This window comes from Drosophila nasuta, chromosome 4 (genome assembly GCF_023558535.2).
Source record: "Drosophila nasuta strain 15112-1781.00 chromosome 4, ASM2355853v1, whole genome shotgun sequence".
Taxonomy (NCBI): Eukaryota; Metazoa; Arthropoda; class Insecta; order Diptera; family Drosophilidae; genus Drosophila; species Drosophila nasuta.
Window position 1 is genome coordinate 453,716 of NC_083458.1, and position 21,390 is coordinate 475,105.

The 21,390-nt window shown below is 31.5% G+C and overlaps 1 protein-coding gene across 10 annotated transcripts; it reads right to left on the minus strand.

Moving 5' to 3' along the window:
- Positions 1-3,609: 3,609 nt before the first annotated feature.
- Positions 3,610-21,375, minus strand: LOC132794920 (calcium/calmodulin-dependent protein kinase type II alpha chain). 10 transcript variants are annotated; one of them, XR_009633377.1, is made up of 16 exons: positions 21,232-21,374; positions 18,801-19,028; positions 18,641-18,735; positions 18,519-18,578; positions 18,275-18,329; positions 17,650-17,975; positions 17,480-17,574; positions 14,893-15,015; positions 14,535-14,823; positions 12,789-12,845; positions 11,298-11,363; positions 8,114-8,189; positions 7,943-8,037; positions 7,762-7,876; positions 5,927-6,256; positions 3,610-4,196 (listed from the first exon to the last, which is right to left on the minus strand). XR_009633377.1 is itself a non-coding variant. In XM_060805227.1 (16 exons), the coding sequence occupies exons 2-16, from the start codon at positions 18,863-18,865 to the stop codon at positions 6,112-6,114; spliced, it is 1,596 nt and encodes a 531-aa protein (XP_060661210.1). In that variant the 5' UTR covers positions 18,866-19,028; positions 21,232-21,373; the 3' UTR covers positions 5,018-6,111. The 10 variants fall into 10 exon arrangements, 8 of the variants coding, with proteins under 8 accessions (XP_060661210.1, XP_060661203.1, XP_060661204.1 ...); XR_009633376.1 differs by lacking the exon at positions 3,610-4,196 and adding an exon at positions 5,018-5,350; XM_060805227.1 differs by lacking the exon at positions 3,610-4,196 and having other exon boundaries at positions 5,018-6,256; positions 8,114-8,192; positions 14,535-14,623; positions 14,693-14,823; positions 21,232-21,373.
- Between the last annotated feature and the right edge of the window lie 15 nt (positions 21,376-21,390).

A 21,390-nucleotide genomic window follows, 5' to 3' on the forward strand; every position in this document is an offset into this window, starting at 1 on the left:
AAGTGCGTGCCACTTCCGACTTCGCAAATTCAAAGAAATCGAAAAGCAAGAGTAGTTTTGAAGCTAAAGAGTACTGGGTACATCACGGTTTATCAGTGCGGATAAAATACAATTTCATATACATACATATATGTATATGTGTATATATAATAGAATTTTTAATGGACAAAGCATAAGATATTACTTTTTGACAAACAGTAATCGACAGTTTTTAACGCATTGAATCTAACAAGTGTCAATCTGGTACGAGGGTTGCTATTTAAGTTTCTGGCCTAGATCACTTCTAGCCATATTACGACCAATTGACTATTTCCTAAAAAAAGTTTGGACTTTTATCGGTAAAAGCTCCACGTTTGATATCGATAAACAATTAATCAAAAACTTACCTCGGCAGAAAAATGGAATTAACTCGTGAAGACTTTCGAGTAATAATTTTTTACAACTTTCGACGTGGATCATCACGATAAAAATGTATCGATGAACTTAAATCTTTATATGACGATGAAGCGCCATCCTATAGCCCTATGAAAAACTAGTTTAGTGAATTCTATCGTGGCCGAGCTCGCTCGAAGACAAAGGTTGTGAAGGTCGTCCAAAAACAGTCATTGTGCCGGAAAACATTGATGCCGTGCGTGAACTGATAATGCAAGATCGTCATGTGACATATCGTGAGATAGAGACATCCTTGGACATTTCTTCCACCAGAATACGTTCGATATTGCATAAACACGATTGTTCTCGTTGGATCCCGCACAATTTGACAATTGCTCAAAAAAAGGCTTGTGTGGATTGGTTCAAAGAACATTTTGAAAAAATACATTCGCTGTGCTTCAAAAGACATTTATAAGAGCGTCACAGGATTACGAATCATGGATCTATGGTTATGAGCCCAAAACAAAACAGCAATCGACCGTGTGGGTCTTTGAAGACGAGCCAAATCCAACGAAAATTGCTCGTGGAAGAAGCACTATGAAGCAAATAGTCGCCTGTTTCTTCGGTAAAACTGGTCATGTGGCGACTGTTTCGCTTGCGCAATGTAGGACGGTCAATTCTAAGTGGTACACCACAATTTGTTAGCCTGACAAGAAAAGATGGATCATTCTGCACCATAACAACGCGAACTCTCACACACCAGCTCAAACCATCGCCCCTTTTTTGCGGTAAAAAAGTGGAATTTATGGGTCATCCGCCGTACAGCCCTGACTTGGGACCCAATGACTTCTTTTTATTCCCGCACATCAAGGAAAAAAGGCGTGGTCATCGATTTTCGAAGTCAGAAGATGATGTTGAAGCGTTCAAAAACTATGCTTTGGAGGTGCCTCAATCAGAGTAAAAAAAGTGCTTCGACAATGGGTTTGAGCGCATTCAAAAGTGTATAAATCTTGCTGTAGAATATTGTGAAAAACAATAAATCAATTTTTTTTTTTATAAATATTCGCATTTTTATTATTAGGCCAGAAATATAAATAGCAACACTCGTACACTTGTAAGTTAATGGTATATCAATATATAAGGTTAGCAAAAAAGTCTTGCGGTATTTTATTGAATTTTCAATTGTTCATAAAATTGGTTATAATAATGCGATTTAAGTCAAATATGCGCCGTTTTGTTCGATGACGAGTTCCCAACGAGATGCCAACTTCATAATGCCCCTATTATAGAAGCTCGCTTCCCTATTGGCAAAAAACTCGGAGATCCAATTTTCACAGAACGCTCTTGTGTCCAACTTCCGACTACCAAGCTCGTTCGCCATGGACAGAAATAGGTGGTAATCACTTGGTGCGAGATCCAGACTATACGGTGGATGGAAAAGAACCTCGCATCCGAGCTCCCGGAGCTTCTGGCGCGTCACCAAAGATGTGTGTGGCCTGACGATGTCCTGATAGAAGACAATTCGGCCTCTGTTGATCAAAGATGGACTCTTCTGCATGAGTGCTGCATTCAAGCGGTCCAGTACAGGTCCGAATTGAGCGATTGGCCATAGGGGAGCAGCTCATAGTTGATGATTCCCTGCTAATCCCACCAAACACACAGAAGAACCTTCCTGGCCGTCAATCCAGGCTTGGCCACCGTCTGGGCAGTTTCACCGCTTTTCGACCACGTTGTCGTAAGTGATCCACTTTTCATCGCCAGACACCATCCGCTTCAAAAACGGGTCGATTTTGTTGCGATTCAGGAGCGATTTGCATGCATCCACCATACGGTCAAAAATGTTTTTTTGCGTCAAGTCGTGTGGCACCCATACATCGAGTTTTTTTTTTAATTCAAGCTTCTTCAAATGGTTTAAAACGGTTTGATGACTCATGTCTAGCTCTTGGCCGATGCTACGGCGCTACAATGTCGATCTTTTTCGATCAATCAATTTTCGACGACAGGCCTTCCGGACCGTGGCGCATCTTCGACCACCTCCGCACCAGAACGAAAACGTTGAAACCATCGTTGTGCGGTGGAAATGGAAACTGTATCGAATCCATAAACTGCACAAATTTTATTGGCAGCATGAGTTGCATTTTTGCCTTTATCGTAGTAGTACTGTAAAATACGCCGTATTTTCTCTTTATTTTGCTCCATGTTTGTGACGCTATAACTCACGATCGACTCAAAACAAACAACAATAAATCAAACATGGAAAGAGCTTTCCAAAAAGCAAAAAGTATAGCATGAACCGATGCGACGAATAGAACTAGAACTACGCGCTTGCAAAGACACCAATCGGAAATACCGCAAAACTTTTTTGCCAACCTTATATAACATACCCCTTTTGTATATTAATTAAATATATTTTAGCGAAAATATCATTAATTATGATGTAAATATGTAATTGCGTGGTAATATAAAAAAAGATACAAAATCAGCTACAATTGCAAAAAAAAATCTTTATTATAAAAAAGTTGTACTATTGCTATGACGGTATTGGTATAAGAGTTTAGCGGTTAGTGTATGACTTTCAGATTGTTTGTTAAATAAATAAATTAAAAATAAAAAAATATTGATTCTGTCCGAGACTGAACTAGCGTTTAATTATCTTTACGCTTGTGCATGAATATCACTGACACTGTACACACCAAAGACTAAGCTAGGCCTTTTGCTATGAAAATAGAAATTAAATAAAATAAATGACTTAGACACAACTTGTTGTTAGTATCATACTTAAATTAAAAGATTATGAAAATATTTATATTGACTAAAAAACTTTATGAATACTACAGATGCACATACCATACAAAAGCACATGTACCTATAAGAGCTAATTAATGATTATATACGATCACGGTTTCTCAGAACAGTGAAATATTGTTTTTATTTCATTATGACTTAAGTGATTTCATTACGTTTCTGTAATGCTAAATTAACAATTACATTTATATTATCTATCAATCCAAGAGAATCCCTTAATCCCTTGACATTTCCATTCCAATTTTCTATATTTAATATATAGAAATATACTTAAATCATTAAATTCGAACTAATAGAGATTGATTTTGAGAATTTATTTTAGTTATTTAAGTTTATATTTTTATTTCAAATATATTTGTTTATAGATTTTATTTAGGAGACAATAAACACAGTTATTTTTGTAAATAATAATATATTAGATTTTCCCATCATTTGCCATAAATACAAAATTCTGTTTTTTTTTAAATTATAAATGGAGTTTTAAATATTGATTTAGAGAATTAACTATCATTAGCTGCGGCATTATGTTATTTGCAAATACTTTTAGAAATATTACTTTAAATATATCAACTACAGCAATTATTTATAAAAGAATTCGTAGGCAATCATCAATTTTGTTTGGCTTTTAACAAACCTGTTGTTTTATGTTCTTAACAATTGTTCTTTGCTCAGCCCGCCGAATTGAAATAATTTGTTGTAATTAAGCTGAATTTTACAATTATAAATATATCTCATATGTGGGCTTGATATTATTAAGAAAACATTTTATTAACTAGAAAATTTGTATTTTTTTTGTATTCTGTTTTTATTTTTGTTCATTTGTATTTGTAATTTGTATTTAGGTTTTGTTCATTTTTAGTTTGTTTTTATTAAAAATGTATTCCCGACAGCTTAACAGTGTTGAGCGTTAAGCGATAAGAATATCCTTCTTTTCCAATTTAAAAAGTATGCCTGCCTTTGCCTTTGTTTTGCATAAGTGGTATTAAGAATTTTATATTAACACGTAACATTACCTGAAACTAAAAGATTGTGACATTCCAGAGTATTTATATACACATTTTAATACGTATTTATGTATGTTCATAATTATTGTATAGTAAATGACCTTAAGTATCCTATGCATATTATTTGATTTGAGTAACATTATTGAGGATACAGCACATATACTATAAATAAATTCATAAAATTGAAATATACATACAACACTTCAATTCACATACATATACATATACATACCGACCGAATTTAAGAAGTTGTGCAGTAAATTAAATTCATTTTGTGGTGTGGCATAAACAAATAAAACATCTGTTTTTTAATTTCACGCATTTTGCTGTTGTAAATTCGTGTGATATTTCTATAACTTTGTATTTATTATTTGGTGCACAAATAACATGACTTTGGGTTTTTCAACTTGTATTCACACTCCACACATATTATAAAATACATAATTAGATATACACAGTAATTAAATAAACTTAGACTACGCATCTACAAAAATAAAAGCAAACAAACAAATTAAAAAAATTACAAGAGTGAGTGAAGTGTTATAATTCATCAAATGATGTTTGTTTTTTTTTTGTATTGCTGCTATTCTAGTTTACTTTTCTTTAATTTGTAATAAACGATGATGATAATAATTAATTTTGTAATAATTGTAATTATAATAAAATTTTTAATTTAACTATTATTCGATTTTTTTTTGTTGCGCACAATATTTTTTTTTTATAATTTACTTGTATATTTATATCCACATCGATGACATAGAATGGGAGTGGGATTACAAAATAATCTGTTGTGTTATTTGGGCAACTTTTTCCTTATTGAAGATAACTAATTTGTATGTTTTTTCTTGAATATGTTTTTCATACCAATAAATTGTTAATATAATTATTTATAGATTATTTTGTTATTAAATAGCTATAGGTCTCATTATCATGTTTTGTTTTGTTTTGTTTTGTTTATCATTTTTGCTTCTTCATATAATTTAGTTGCAAAGTTAAATCTGAAAATGCGTTTGCGTTTGTTTTAATTACGCTTAAATAACTAAGGTAGGTGCCGCCAGTTAATGTCAGCAAAATGTCATTCATAATAGAATCATTAATGAATGTATTATTGTGTGTGTCTGTCTGTGTGTTGTTTCCTTGTTTTAACTCGTTTGATTATCCTATATGCACTTTATAGAATTTAAATCGTAAATGGATACAACATGTAAGTATTTGTTTATATTATGATGAAATTCTTAAGTTTGAAATATACATATTAGTACTTACAAATTCATATGTATATATATATGTGTGTGTGTATGTATATAAGAACGTGCACACACACATACATATATAGCAGTATTTAACTTTAGTTTCACAACGTACTAATGTAAATTTGTTAGGTTATGTTATGTTTGCAGGCAAAGTTGGAACTATAGAGATCGATTTTTTAAAAGAAAGTTTTTGTTACTGCTATTTATTAACTATAAATACATGAATGATTGGCTGTGTGAGTAACTTTGTGTTTGTGTTTGTGAGTGCGACGTCAAAAACTGTATTAGGGCTTTGCATAAAGTGCTAGATTAGTAGTGATTAGCCATTTGAAGATCATTGTCAAATGTTTCTTGGACATTTCTTTAATTATAAATTTGTATGTATATTTTATTATTTTTTTCTGTCTTATGCATGCAGAAAATGGAACGCACGTTTATTTGGAAGGTCACGCGGACCGGGGAAAAATAATATATAGTATTATATTGACTTACAATGTTCGCCCCTCCAATATATGTATTTATTTTTATATTTTGTGTTATTAGGGACTAACTCCAAAACGCTGATAGCTGTGCACTACGACGATCCTTTGTCAGTACAATTTTTAAGTAGTGTAGAGTTCCTAACATCATCATTGTGTCGAATGAATTTCAACGTATAATCCATTTAGGCCACGAATCTATTTCTGTGGTAAAAAATCGAAAGTCGTTGCCCCACTAATCTTCCCTGAGGCACTTCGATGAAAGTGGACATTTTGCCATTTGTTATCTCGTCGATGCCAAACGCGTGTCTCCTCCGACTGATGAGTGTGTGCATGTCCTTGCCTTTAATCAAATCGGAAAAAAAATATATCATATATTAATATTAAAATAAACAAGTAAGAATAATATGAGATGTCCGCTACCAATTTTGAATAAAAGCAAAACAGTGCGGTATTATTCTTAAAATATACCAAATGGATATACCGCAAAAGTACTAAAAATATACCAATTGATATATTCGTATACTATCATATATGTAGTACTATCAGTAACCATATAATACATAGATACACCAACAGCATTATTGCTAAATATAGTTAAATAGTGGTTGCAAAAATAATTACGGCTTCATTTTAATATTCAAATGTACGAAATTGTAAATCATCAAAAATCAATGCGCAATTAGTTATTACTTCTGTCAGTAAGCTAGGAAAGGATTTAAAAAAATCAAAATGTGCTTGTTTTCCCGATCGCGAATCAAACTCGCTCAGCACAATATGTATGTTGAGATTGCAAACTATCAGCAGAGCCAACGCAGTCCTTGTGCAGGCGCCATTTAACTGCAAACATCTAAGACACGAACAATTGTTGTCGTCTTCTTCTTCGAGACTTTCGTCGCAGCAAAACAAAATTGACATGCGCTAGCTGCTTGTCTGCGAAACTTCATATACATACATACATATGCACATACCGATATAGGCGCGCATGTGAATACGTAGACGCATACATGCAAACAAATGCACAGCGTAACGAAATACGCTCGTGCTCATCGTTCATCGTTCCACATCAACCAAGTAGACGTTTTTGCCCATAGAAAAGTATTTCTTAAATACAATCTATAGTTTTTATCTGATTGCATCCAAATTCTCAGATTCTATTGTTATTATTATATGTACAAAAAATCGTGGCTCTAGCTTTAGGCTGGCTAGTTGTTCAATTTTTGTTAATTCGCGGCGGAATTGAGCGTGGCAAAAATTTGAAACAAACTTGATCTGCGTGCAAACATAACAAGTGCTTTCTATGTGGACAGACGGACATGGCTATATCGTCTCGGCTGTTGACGCTGACCAAGAATATATATACCTTATAGGGTCGGAGATGCGCTCCGATACGCTACCATAATAATGAGCACCATTTTTTTTACAGATAAAGTATTTTAGAATAGAATATGGTTTTATTGAAATGGGTAGCGGGAATCTCGCGGACTTGGGTGGCTGAATTTGAGTACACTTGATAATATTGTTGATAGAAAACTATAGTAAATATTAAATTGGTACAGTCCATGAACATTATTCTAGCTAATTTCGTAAACTCGAGTTAAACAATTAGTTAACATAGTTTTGAACGAATAATTACAAAATCCTTCTAAGAATTTTAAGACTTTAAAAATCCCTCTAAGAATTTTAAGACTTTTTAAATATTTTTTTTTAGCTTTTTTAAATATTTTTTTTTAACGAAGATACATTTGGGCCAAATTTGGTCGTATAAACTATGCATGCATAGTTTTATATTTCAGACAATAAAAACTTATAAACATAACATAATAATTATATAATGTAATAACTCACTTGTCAATATATTGAGTAAGCCTTACATAGGCAATGCAAGCCGCTTCCTCTCCTAGCAAATGTACATGGGGATTTAGTATTGTAGTGTTTATTGCCTTGCAATTTTTACCAAGAACTGTTAAAAAAAAAAACAACGTCAAATGGAATTTTGCTGTTGTCGCATTGTTTCAGTGTTATTTACCATTTTCAAAATAAAATTTGTGGAAATCAATTCCTTCGACTAAATTGCCTAATGCCTCTGGTTCGAAAGCCGTTAGATGTGGATCACATATTTTACTATATATATTATAAAATATAAGTAATATTGTTAATATGGTTAATTTAACATAAGGGGGAAAAAATGGAAACATACGTATATCCATCGAAGTCACCGCTGTTGATTGCCTCAATCAATTGTTCTGTGATTTTGATAATTTCCTGTCGTCTGGCTGCTTTGAATCAAGTAATGGTTAATGATTAATCATAATTATTGAAGTATTTGGGATGTACAAAAAAAAATATTGTACAGAGATTACAACCATAGATGAATTTATGGTTTACGATAGAGTAAAATGAGAATTTGAATACATTTGAACGATCCAAAGATCCAACGCACCAATGAAACAGCGCAACAGAACCGCAATCAATAAATTAAAAACCAACACTAACAATTTTGTTAAATTATTCGTAAGCCGTATATAAAATATATTTGCAGTATATATTGTGGTCTATTCAATGACACAAACTAGACTAACTTACAGCTTGGAGTAACACTAAAATTACATTTTGAAAATAAAAATAGCGAATTATATTGTATTTTCAATCTATGTGATCAGTCATACATACAATTATCCCTTTATAATTTTTTCCCCAAAAAAGAAATTTAATTGTTATTAACCAAACGACAATTTTTCTTTAACGCTCTTTTTGGCTTATGTTTATCAAATAAATTATGGTTTATGTAGATTATGTTTCAAATTAATTTAATTAATTTACTGAAGTACTTGTATGAAAAAAACAGTCATTTTATGTTAGAGTAAGAAACGATAATTACACATTGGTTGATAGCTCTCTAGATAGATCTCTTATAGTCTCTGAGATCTAGGTGTATATACGGACAGACGGACATGGCTAGATCGTTTCGGCTATTGATGGTGATCAAGAATATATATATTCCTGCCGGCACAAACTTATAATACCCTTCTACCCTATGGGTAGCGGGTATAAAAATATCCCAAATATTCTGCGTGCAAACATAACAAATGCTGTCGAGGAAAATCTTGTGTTTATATAGTTTTTCATACCGGCAGATGGACAGACGGTCTAGATAGACGTGTTTATATCGTCTCGGTTGTTGACGCTGATCAAGAATCTATATATTTTATGGAGTCGGAGATTACTTTTTTGGTTAGGCAATATTTGGTATATCTCTCAGCCAAAGTAATCTGATTACTATATTCGTTATTTGCCAATCAAAATTATTTATTAAATAACTTCGACAATTTTTATCTGATCTGATTGAAAATTTGAAACTTGAAACATTACAAGTCCTGTTGAAAAAAGTATAGCTCTATTTCTTATGGTGTAGTTATATAGACGGACAGACAGAGATGCCTATATTGTCTCGACTGTTGACTATGATTAAGATCGGACTCGCCGCCCTCTGGTTGGTACATACTACTGTGGGCAAAAAGTAGTAAGACTTTTTAATTTATATTTCGTGCGGAAGTCCATTCGTCGAAATATTTTGTTTCTAGGTTGGCAAGACTGTCAGTAACTTCTATGCCAAATATCATATCAAAATAATCATTAGTGTTTAATATATGCCTGTTTTTCTGAAGTACAAAAAGTGCATTCGGTTAATAAGGACTATTATTTGAACGTTATGCGTCGTTTGCGTGAGGCAATTCGTCTAAAAAGACCAAAATTATGGATCAATAACTGTTGGTTTCTGCTGCACGATAATGCATTGTCGCATACTGCATTGATTCTTAGTGAGTTTTTTGCCAAAAATTCAACCAATATCGTTCCACAACCACCGTATTCGCCTGATTTAGCTCCGTGTGACTTCTGGCTGTTCAGAAAACTCAAACGATCGCTCCGGGGAAATCGTTTTGAGTCAATTGAAGACATTAAACGAGAATAGCTACGCGCATTGAAGGCTGTTCCGGAAATCTACTTTAAAAACTATTTCGAGGATTGGAAAAAACGTTTGCGAAAGTGTATTGTGGCCGGGGGGGATTAATTTGAGGGGGACGAAATAGATTTGGCCGAATAAATAAAGAATTTTAAAATTATGAACAAAGTCTTACTACTTTTTGCCCACAGTATTATATAGTCATAATACCCTTGTTGTTGGTAGCAAGTTAAATATAACCGCCGGCGATGACGTAGAGATCAGCAAGAACCCTCAAATTTTTCGGAGTAATTTTTTTTTAATATTTTGTATAGCTTTGTTTATATGAAGTTTTTCCATTTTGGCATCAATTCGCAAAACTCCAGATACATATTTAAATTAAAGAAAATTCTAAGGTTTACTGTTTGTCTACGGTAAGGTCTTACTGTTGGAGAAGAATTGACAGTTTTCCCCCACATGGTTGAAGATTGTAGAGATTGAACCCTGAAGGACTTTACTAACAATTTAAAGCTCTTGCCTATCTAGAAAGAGGATGAAAAATCCTGATTTATGAGTTATTTGAAATGACAACCTACTATTTAATATCTGTAATACGACGCCGCGCCAATACTAATATAGAATCTCTAATTACTTTCTTCGCATCCTTAAGAAGTGCAAATAAAATATCTGAACTTCCTACCAGAAGCTAAGAACTCATTTAAGAAACGTGGATTCAAGGTAATCATTTCTTAAATAACTTCGATGATTCCCATTATTGGTTTACCGCAATACTAAATTTCTTGACCGTTAAAAAGTGGCCTACCACTATGTACATTAGTATATTGATATTAGTGGCAACCAAAAGGTGACACTTCCGAAATCATTACGAATGTTTATTCTGAAATAAATCAAGTCATGTGGGTCTAATGGATAATCCAGATTGAAGATCTAACATGGAATATCTATTTATCTATAGGTGCTAGGTATTCAGACGGTTGAACAGTTACAAATTAATCATCTAAGCTGCTGATGATGATTCCGAAAAGATGTACTTCATGAGAGGTATATGTCTACTTCTGCTCTACATTCGATACATTGTTAATGGGTTACTATATTTGTACATATGTATTAAGATTAAGATTATCAGTGTATATTTGTGGGGTAGAAAATACCTTATTTTACTTATGGGTAGCGGATTTACAAACTTCATGCATTGTCATATAACATTAGTTCTTTATACATTAAGATTATTTACAAGACAATCTATACAATTCAAGTGTTCGTTGCTCGTAAATAATAATGCACAAAAAAAGACAACAGTAAACAAATAAATTGAAGGTTATTATTATTAATAAGCATGCGAGTGACCGATTAAATGATTGATAGAAGACTAGAAAAGAATTTTTGATATTATATCATTAAAATGGCTGTACATACATACCTGAAGAGCACTGTGAGTTTCCTGAGATTTGCTGGCAAGCTTTTGCAGGACACACAATCCTTATTTCTAAAACCACACATACATACATACATATATATATTATATATATATATAATATATATATAGTTATTTATATACATATATTATGTACACATAATTTGGGGAAAAATGTACATGACAATGAAAATAAAATGAATGAAGTGATTTTGTGTTCGTTAATGCTGTAAAGTAATTGCAATTCAATTTGAAATTAAATTTACCTAATTATTCAACATAAATTGAGTCACTGGTACACTAAACTAAAATTATGCGCATGTATGTTCAACCAAAAGTGTTATACATTATAAGGTTTTTCCCCTTTCAGAGAAAAATATTCCATTCTCAGGGATACAATAAAAATACAACGGAATATAACAAATTTTATTCCCAACTCAGTTTAATATATATGAAGCGCGCATCTAGCTAAATAAGTAATTTAAAAGTACGACAAATATAATGTTGAAGTATTCGCAAAAAAGCTACAAAAGCTTGAGTATATTAGCTTTGCGGCAGGTCACAAAATACATACAATTACTTGTAACTGCATTTAATCGTTCCCTTTACTGGATGAGCATTTAGCAAAAATTGAATATGCGATCTGTAATAGATCAAAGAGTCAGAGACTAAGAGAGAGAAAGAGAAGGAAATATTGTGTGCCTCGCTCGTAATTGGCACTTTGCGTATTATATATTGGTATATTCGCCTTATATAATACGTAAGATCATTAAACGGCGGCAAAATACAATTTTTAATATGGCCTTGTACTGGATTTCAAAAACAATAAAACTAAATATATTCAACCGTGGTCTCGAATATACAGAATTTGATCCTGACCTATTACTACTTTCTCTTTCTCTTTCTGCTCTGCATTGTGCAAATTTTGTTGATAAACATTTGTTTTATAGTGCATTCTAAATTGTAATACTTATGAGTTTTTTTAAGGAAAAAAAAAAACTATAACAAAATCTAGCGTCATATATCTTTTTTTTAAGATAAAAAATGGCTTTTTATAATTGAAAAATAGTAACATTACCTATAACTTGGCAAAGCGACGAGAAGAATAAATTAATTTGTCGGTAAAACGGTTGAAGTGCTAAATAACTAAAATAAATAGTTAGAAGCTGTCAATTTTTTTGATTCAACAAATGACGGTTCCATTTTATTCCAATGAAATCAGCTCCATAACTGAAATTCAAATCGAATCCATAATAACGACTATTCTATCTCAGCCAAGAGAATAATAAAATACGTACATATTGACTCTCTTAAAAACCTAATATAATATCAATCAATAAATACTGATTAATCGATAACTATTCATTCTATTTCAAGGGCTTTCAAGTAATAAATCAGATGAAATCAATCATAGAATTGGATAATGTGTTTGGTGACTTGAACCAAAAAACAAAAACAAAAATAAAAAACGAATTATAAATGTTTGATGAACATTACCTTCTGGATCTTTTGATATGACTGTAGTACTGCGATCAACAATTCCTTTTTTATCTTCTAAAAAAATACAAATAAATTTCATAATTGATAATGCGATAGTGTTGTGACTTGAATTATAATTCTGTGGGAAAATAGCTATATTTCTGAATACGAAATCATCGTCATCCTACGCAACGAGATTAGTTTGTTGTTAAATCTCGATTTTCTTTAAAATGCTTAAAAAAGTGCAACAACATAAATAATAGCATTGTGCTTAAATGTTAATTATAAAAATGAAAAGAATATTATGTACGCAAAATTAAAACAAAACCATCCATTTTTTTTTTAAATTATTATCGTTAATAATGAATAATAATTTAATATTCACGAACTGTACTCGTACATGATCAATTCTGAATACGTTTAGATTAGGTCCATTAATCACTTTCACATACATGTGCATTGATTTATAATTACGGAGAACAGTCGAGTAGAAAATGTTTGTCTATATGGTATCTTTAAACAATTTAAACGTAAATAAATGTACAAATATGAAAGTTTCTCAATATTCAATATAAGCCTCATATTCAAAAAGGTAGAAAGCAAATTAAAATTACATTTTGTAAACCCAAAAAAATAATAATTTGTCTTCATAACAATACATTACATTATAGTATTAACCTAATGATGTTCCTATGTACCCAAACCAAAAATGAACAAGTAAGAAAGCTACAGTCGAGTGTACTCGACTGTGAGATACCCGCCACCCATTTTGAATAAAACAAAAAACGGTATTTTTCTCAAAATATACCGAATATACTACAAAATACTACAAATATACCAAATGGTATAATTGGTATATCGATATAGTACCGCATTCAAAATATACCATAGACGGCACAATATACCAGATTGTCAGCCAAAGCAAGTAAGCAGTAAGTAGGCGTTTTTGCCCATACAAAATTATTTCTTTAATAGCTCCGACAATTTTTATCTGATGGCAGCCAAATTTTCGGACATGACTAGATCGTCTCGGCTGTTGACGCTGATCAAGAATATATATACTTTATAGGGTCGGAGATGCCTTGTTCTACCAGTTACATACATTTCCTGCCGGCACAAAGTTATAATACCCTTCTACCCTATGGGTAGGGGGGTATAAATACTATAACAGTCATGGCGAAACATTTTCTTAATTCGGATAAGGAATTAAATATTTTTAACCCCTCAATAATATCGAATCATTTACGTTTCTTATTAATGAGCAGAAATTATTTACATATTTCGTAGCCATATAGTTTTTAGTAATCATCTACATAGATTGTATTATTCGAATTTTTGGAATTGATCAAATTTCAATAGCATAATCTGTTTAAAATAAAATGTTTATAGAAAACCTATTTGAAGCGTTAATTAACATAATTTGAAACAAAAAAAAAACAGGCAACAAAATAAAATACGACAACTATTAACGACATTGAAGAACAAAATAAAATACATGCGAAAAAGATAGAAAAAAAAATTGTATGACTAATTTGTACATAATTTTAGTATATAATATCCTCTTAAAAGTATTGACTTATTTCTTATTTTGATCGTTTAATCAATCATTAATTGACTCGCAATATATACGGGTAATCAGCTGTACAATTGCTGCTTTCAAAATTTTAAATAAAAACAGATTCTGCAGTTTTTTTGTCAGTACAAAGGCAATAAAATAAAACTATATCGACTCTTTTAAAATTGTTATAAAATAGTACGGCTTACCTTTAACGTCGTCGTCTTCAAGAGTTGTGCTAGATGAATCAGTTGATTCCTTCACTTGTGATCCATCCCCTTTCTTGGTTATCATGCTTCTACCTTTATGTGAGATAAATTTTTTGATGAAAAACAGAAAATAATGTTTTATATATGAAGGCATGAACCTACTTGAAAAATTCCTAGTGGCCAACATTGTTGTTAGTATAGCGCCCTTAAGTTTACGACGCGCGTTGAATTTTTTGAGACAATCAACTGTTTCTTGGCGATGGACTACTGAAGCCACGCGTTCCCTTTGCTATTAATTTAAATAAATTTAATTGTACATAAAATCTAAATAAATTGAAGTTTAATATCGAATACATACACATATCCACGGATGTTTCAAGGCTTCAGCTGCAGTAATTCTCTTATTTGGATTAACAGTAAGCATTTGATTGATTAAATTTTTAGCTTCTGGTGTTACAGTATCCCACTCTGGTGATGGATACTATAAATTATCAATTAGAGAAAAGGAGAACTCAACTTTACTAATGACAGAGTTAAATAAAAATCAAAACGCAATTTCTTCATAATGTACATATACCTTTAAGCGATATATTTTTAGATTTGGACACTTGGGGAAAAAATTAATTTGTCGCAATTACAATTTCGCATTTTTAAACTGGCGTTACGTTTCGTTCTTTATAAGTAATTTAGCTGAAAAATTCCGTCCGTATAAACGGTTTGCCGCTAAAAGCGGAGACGTACTAAGCGGAGGCCCTTTCATATAAGTTTGTATGGGGACCAACCAAGCCATTGACTTTTCGTCGCAATAACCGGACGGACACTATAAGCGGATTCTACTGTAATTACTAAATTTTTACTTTTTTCGTGTCTTTGGCATTACGGTATGAAAATTCCAAGAAAAACAGTGGATAAGTAACATAAACCATAAATCACCTTCTGAATTAAATAAATTATTATATGGGTATATCAAAAAAAGGTAAATTCATTTTAATTTTATTTGAGTTAAATGCCGAAGTTTTGTGAATTATGTCAAAAACATACATTCACCATAATGTTTTTTTGGTGTTTAATGCATTTTATAAGAACTATTCATCATCGCGAACGTGAGGAAAATAAGAGTTCATATTGCACTTCATCTTGAACAATGTAAAAATCAGCGAAATGTCCCTAGTAATTTCTATTTTCTTTTAAATCATAATAAAATAATATAGTGATGTAAAGTGAAAGGATTGAGAGAAGAGGATATAGAGCACAAAGTAAAGAGATTATAAAACAATAAATTTGTACCAAGGCTTAATTAAATTGTTAAATTTAACGTAGAAAAGACTAAATCTAACGAGAAACGCTGCCCGTACACCAACCATTTTTTTTTAATATTTGTGTACTGTGCCTTTTACATGAATGAACTAGAAAGTTACAGTCGAGTGTGCTTGACTGTGAGATACCCACTACCCATTTTGAGTAAAAGCAAAATATTACGATATTTTTTTTTTCAAAATATACCAAAATTCTAAAAAAAACACCAAATGGTATATTTGTTATATCGATATAGTACCAGATTCAAAATATACCATAGACGGCACAATATACCAGATTGTCAGCCAAAGCAACTAAGATCCCTAGTAAGTAGGCGTTTTTGCCCATGCAAAAGTATTTCTTTAATAATTTCCACAATTTTTATCTGATCGCAATAAAATTTTCAGGAATCACAACTACTATACTTATTATTGTATGTGCTGAAATTCGCAACTCTAATTACGCTTGTTATTCGATTTTTATTGATTTGCGGGGCGGAAGTGGGCGTGGCAAAAATTTGCAACAAACTTGAAAAAAAATATAGCTCTATCTCTTATAGTCTCTGAGATCCAGTGTTTCATACGGACAGACGGGCATGGCTAGATCGTTTCGGCTGTTGATGCTGATCAAGAATATATGTAATTTATAGGGTCGGAGATTCCTCCTTCTACCTTTACATTCCTTTCCTGTCGGCACAAAGTTATAATACCCTTCTACCCTATGGGTAGCGGGTATATGGGTAATTCTCCACCGGATGTCGCGTGCAACCGTCTTTACAGTGAAAAAAAATCATAAACTAAGCTATTTTAAAAATAAGAAAAGTTATTCTTATAGCTCTAGATTACAACTTTAATTAAAGCTAAGAATAGTTTTGGATTTTTTTTTACTTTCTGATAATTGCAAAAATTAACAAATTCGCACGCAAACCAAAAAATGAACGAATTTATATATTTTATCGTAAAACATAACAAGTTCCTAAAATCAATCTTAGCTCTAAATATAGTGCTAATCCAAAGCTTTAAGAATAAGCTTCACTTATTTTTAAAATTGTTTTAGTTTATGTTTTTTTCACTGAAAAGGTCACATGTGACAGATTCAGATTCAGTCAGAGAATTACCCATATACAAACAAATAAAGACTAAATTAAATTTATTGTTTTGGTAGTGGTGTATCATTTTTTTTGAGTACCCATATATATTAATATTTATATCAATTAAATAAATAAATAAAAGCATTTTACATATTATTTTAAATGTTTTCTATTCACAGAAATAATAAGGAGTCCTTGTCCGGCATAAGGGCCAATTTTTTAATGTCCCCATATAATATATATAGCTATTGTCTAAATAAATTATTTGGTCAATAAAGTTCTCTATAACGAAATTAAATTTTTCAATGTACCTATAAAGATATGTAGAACTTTTCATTGCGAATGACAAAAAACGGAGAAAATGTTGCAGTATTTTATAAAAAAAAAACAGCTAATTGTTGGTGAAATGTGCAGCATATGTCGGAAAAGTCGCCCCATATAGGTAGTATAGCGCTATTGCGACATTGAAGAAACCAAATTGTCCTTATAAATCAGTTTATACAAACAAAGACTTATTGAGACACTGAAAAATCGGTGCTAAACTAAATATACTTCTTACATCATAGGCTCCAGCCTTAATTTGTGAGTACAATCGATGTTGATCCTCATCCCAGAATGGTGGATAGCCCACAAGCAAAATGTAAAGAATGACTCCTATATAAATATATAAGTTTTATATGTCAGTGGCTAATATTTAATTTATTTAGTATATAATATGAGTTTGCTTACCACATGCCCATATATCTACCGATTTGCCGTAAGGCTCCTTTTTCAAAACTTCAGGTGATAGATAACCCGGAGTACCCGCAAATCCAAACCATGCCTGATGATCGCCTTGTACTTCAATGGCTAGACCAAAGTCAGCGAGTTTCACAGCTGCACCCTTTGCCTTACTAGCTAATAGTAAATTCTCTGGCTTGAGATCTCGATGCACCACACCATTCTGGTGGCAGTGATTAACCGATTCCAATATTTGTTGAATACAATGTGATGCATCAGCCTCTGAATAAAATTCACGTGCAACAATATCTTCGAATAGCTCACCACCAGTTACACTGTAAAATGTATTTGTAATTGTCAATTTGGTTTGATTTTGGCTTGATCAGATCAGTGTAATTTTCAACTCTAAAATTTTAGCAAGTATTTTTAACATTTTAGTTTTAATTTACAAATTAAGTGTGCAGGTATTCAGGGAATTACATTCATATTGACAAATACTAATTTTAACTCAACGAGAAAAGGATGAACTATGAATCTCAGTAAACAATAGTCGAGTCATTGTTTTTTACTATTTAAAAAGTTTTATTATAAAGCCTTTCTTTCATTAGTATGTATTAGTAGTATGGCTACTTACAGATCAAAAACGAGATAATGATAGTTCTCCTCCTGTATACTGTCATGTAATCGAACTGAAAATTTTTGAAAAATCAAAATATATATATATATATATACCAAATCGCAACTTTTGTTGTATTATATCTACCGATTCTATATATGAATAATATGCACTAAATATATATAACAAATGTCAAATGCCGCTTGTCGCATGAGAGTTATACAAATTATATGCATATTGGTTTAACATACTATGAACATACCAATGTTAGGATGGTGCAATTTTCGGCATATGCGAGCCTCCCTTTCCAATTTCTGAAAATCTGTTAGCAAAATTTAAAAATTTGGCAAGCTATGTATATTGTTTAATTGCACATGTGCTTACCTCTTGCTGTAAGTTTCTTAGTATTGATAATCTTTGCAGCAAACTCAAATCCTGTCGACTTTTGGACACATCGTTTAACTATCGAAAAGGCGCCTCTGCAATAACAAGAAGTTTACGATAATTACTTCGGGTTTTTAAAGTATTTAAATTGGGTACATACTTTCCAAGTTCTTCCTTTATATCATAGTTATCGGAGAAACGCGTACAGGCTGCTGGAGCAGCCATCGCGATGGCACACTTGAGAAAATCTATTGTGTGTGTTGCTTATAAATTGCGCTTAAACGACTAGATTGTCGGTAACTTGCAATTTTTTGTTGAACTTTATTTTTTATTCTGTTCCAATTGCAAGACTCCGTTTTCTGAATATCCACATTAAATTACGACGGCTCTGTAGATGATACAAAGGCAAATGTTACATACATATGTACATGTAAATAAATCAATAATGTATTAACGATATACATACTTATGCATACAAAGATGAAACAAGTGAGGATTTTCATAAATATTATTTTTTAATTTATTTAGCTGGTTATCAACAATTAAAGGTCACACAGAACTTCCAATAATCAAAGAATTGGTTGAAAGTGATTTTACAAATGAACGTCATTTAGTATTAAATCGATTTTTCTCACTAATGGTCACACTACGTAATAGTATTTTCTGTGGGTCAAAAAATATCCACCAAATTGGACAAAGATGTGAATCTTTATTATAACATTTTTGTATTAATATACAAAAAAGAGACAAAATATTTATTTATGTTTACAGATGGATGTGTGTGGTAAACCAAAAGGCGCACGCACATATGCTGTATGTATGCTGTATGTATGTATTTATGGTATGTACATGTGTACAACATTTCGGCCTTTTCACTCGGTCAACAGATGGCCTGTTAATCTGTTAAACGCAGATGGATACAATTTTTATTATACTTTTGTATTGTATTTTGTATTAACTTAAACTTTTGTATTGCGCTCAACTTTTTTTAGTTATTAAATGCCATATTAGTTATCCAATCTTTGCCAAGATTTGGTTTTCCTGGAAGTCAGCCAAGTATTCAAAGATACGGTACTATTCACAATTTGACATATACATACATACATGCATAGATATGTATGGGTGTATGGGATTTATCATATATAATAATAGTATATGTACATTATGATACATTAATGTATATTTGTATGGCATACACTTATTCTCAAGTATATTATATTATGCAAGTTAAGGACATATGCATATATGTATGTACATATACGTAAGGCACTAGAATCTAACTTGTTGCAAATATTCACTTATACTTATGTACATACATTCTTCTACATAAGTATGTGCATAAGCAATTTAAGGAAAGGATCTAACATTGATTCCTATAATTATGAATGCATGTACATATATGAATATGGATACATGCATGCACGGATGACATATAAACACAATTTACTCTCCGAAATTCCAATTTCGCCGCGCATGAACACGAATGTGAATATATTTCCCATCGTTATTCCATTTGTCTGTCTGTAATATGTACATGTATGTACGTATATCACAAGATAAGATGACATCAAAATATGAATTCGAGCATATGTACATATGTTACATGTACAGACATATGAATGTATATATTAATGTGAATAACTGAAATTAAACTGCCATATTATCATAAAAGTTTTTTATATTTAGAAAACGCATGCAAACGAAAAAATAACAATTGTACCAATGTGTTTTTGTATTTCTCTATACACATTGAAATGTGTTATTGAAAAACTTTCGAAATATGCTTATCGATGTCCATACATACATCAATATGTTATCAATCAAAAGTTATATATACATATATATATTCACATATGTATCTAACAAATTAAATAAGTTTGTTTCACTGAAAGAACTCTACGAGAGTGAGATAATTTGATTTAATTCGCCATTGCTACGTTGTAATATGCCAAAATGTATGACCATGGAAATAAAGAAATGAATGAATGAATGAATGACACCAAACGAAACGAATCATAAATATGCTTTTTTTGGCAAGAATAGTTAAAACATTTAAGAACATGTAATTAAATTAAAATTTATGGATGTTTTGTTACTTATGTGGAATAGCTGCAGTTAATGCTCTTTAAATGTAAGAAATTTCTACAAATGTACATATTTTATAGATTGTATATGTATACATTCCTATTATATATATATTCATTCATATGCATTCATTATTTTTGGAAGGTGTGTGTGTGTATATACATATAAGCATACGTATGTATGTGCAGATATATCTGTGGTGACAATCGTATCTATGTAGCTGGGTGGATGCTATATTTATAATTAATTGTGTTTTTAATTTAGTGAAAAATATAGCAATAATACCGTTAGAAAACCATGAACAATTTTCTTAAGTATTTGTGTTGCTTTTATTTTACATCATGTGGTTGTGGTTGATACATAGTAGATAGTAAGTACAGCATTGTATTACAAAATTAAATTGATCTTATAATTTAAGAATTATATACGCAGTTCACCCATGAGTATAGGTATAAATTTCCACATATGTAATATAAATGTAAAAATATGTGTCCATGTATACATACATATCTACATAAAATTTGCGTTACACTATTGGTTGTATGTGCATGAAGAACTTATTATACGAGAGCAAACCACACGCGACAAATGTATCCGTACTATTAACTCTTGTATTGCAGAACGTCCGTTTGTTAGGAAAGCGAATTCAATACTGATAGCTTTTA

Excerpts from the sequence above, each read along its gene's own strand:
- LOC132794920 (XM_060805220.1), bottom strand. The coding sequence starts at position 18,865 with ATGGCTGCTCCAGCAGCCTGTACGCGTTTCTCCGATAACTATGATATA. Across the intron at positions 18,579-18,640 it reads TAAGAAACTTACAGCAAGAG|ATTTTCAGAAATTGGAAAGG; the intron begins GTAAGCACATGT and ends TTTTGCTAACAG. Across the intron at positions 11,364-12,788 it reads CATATCAAAAGATCCAGAAG|AAATAAGGATTGTGTGTCCT; the intron begins GTAATGTTCATC and ends GTGTGGTTTTAG.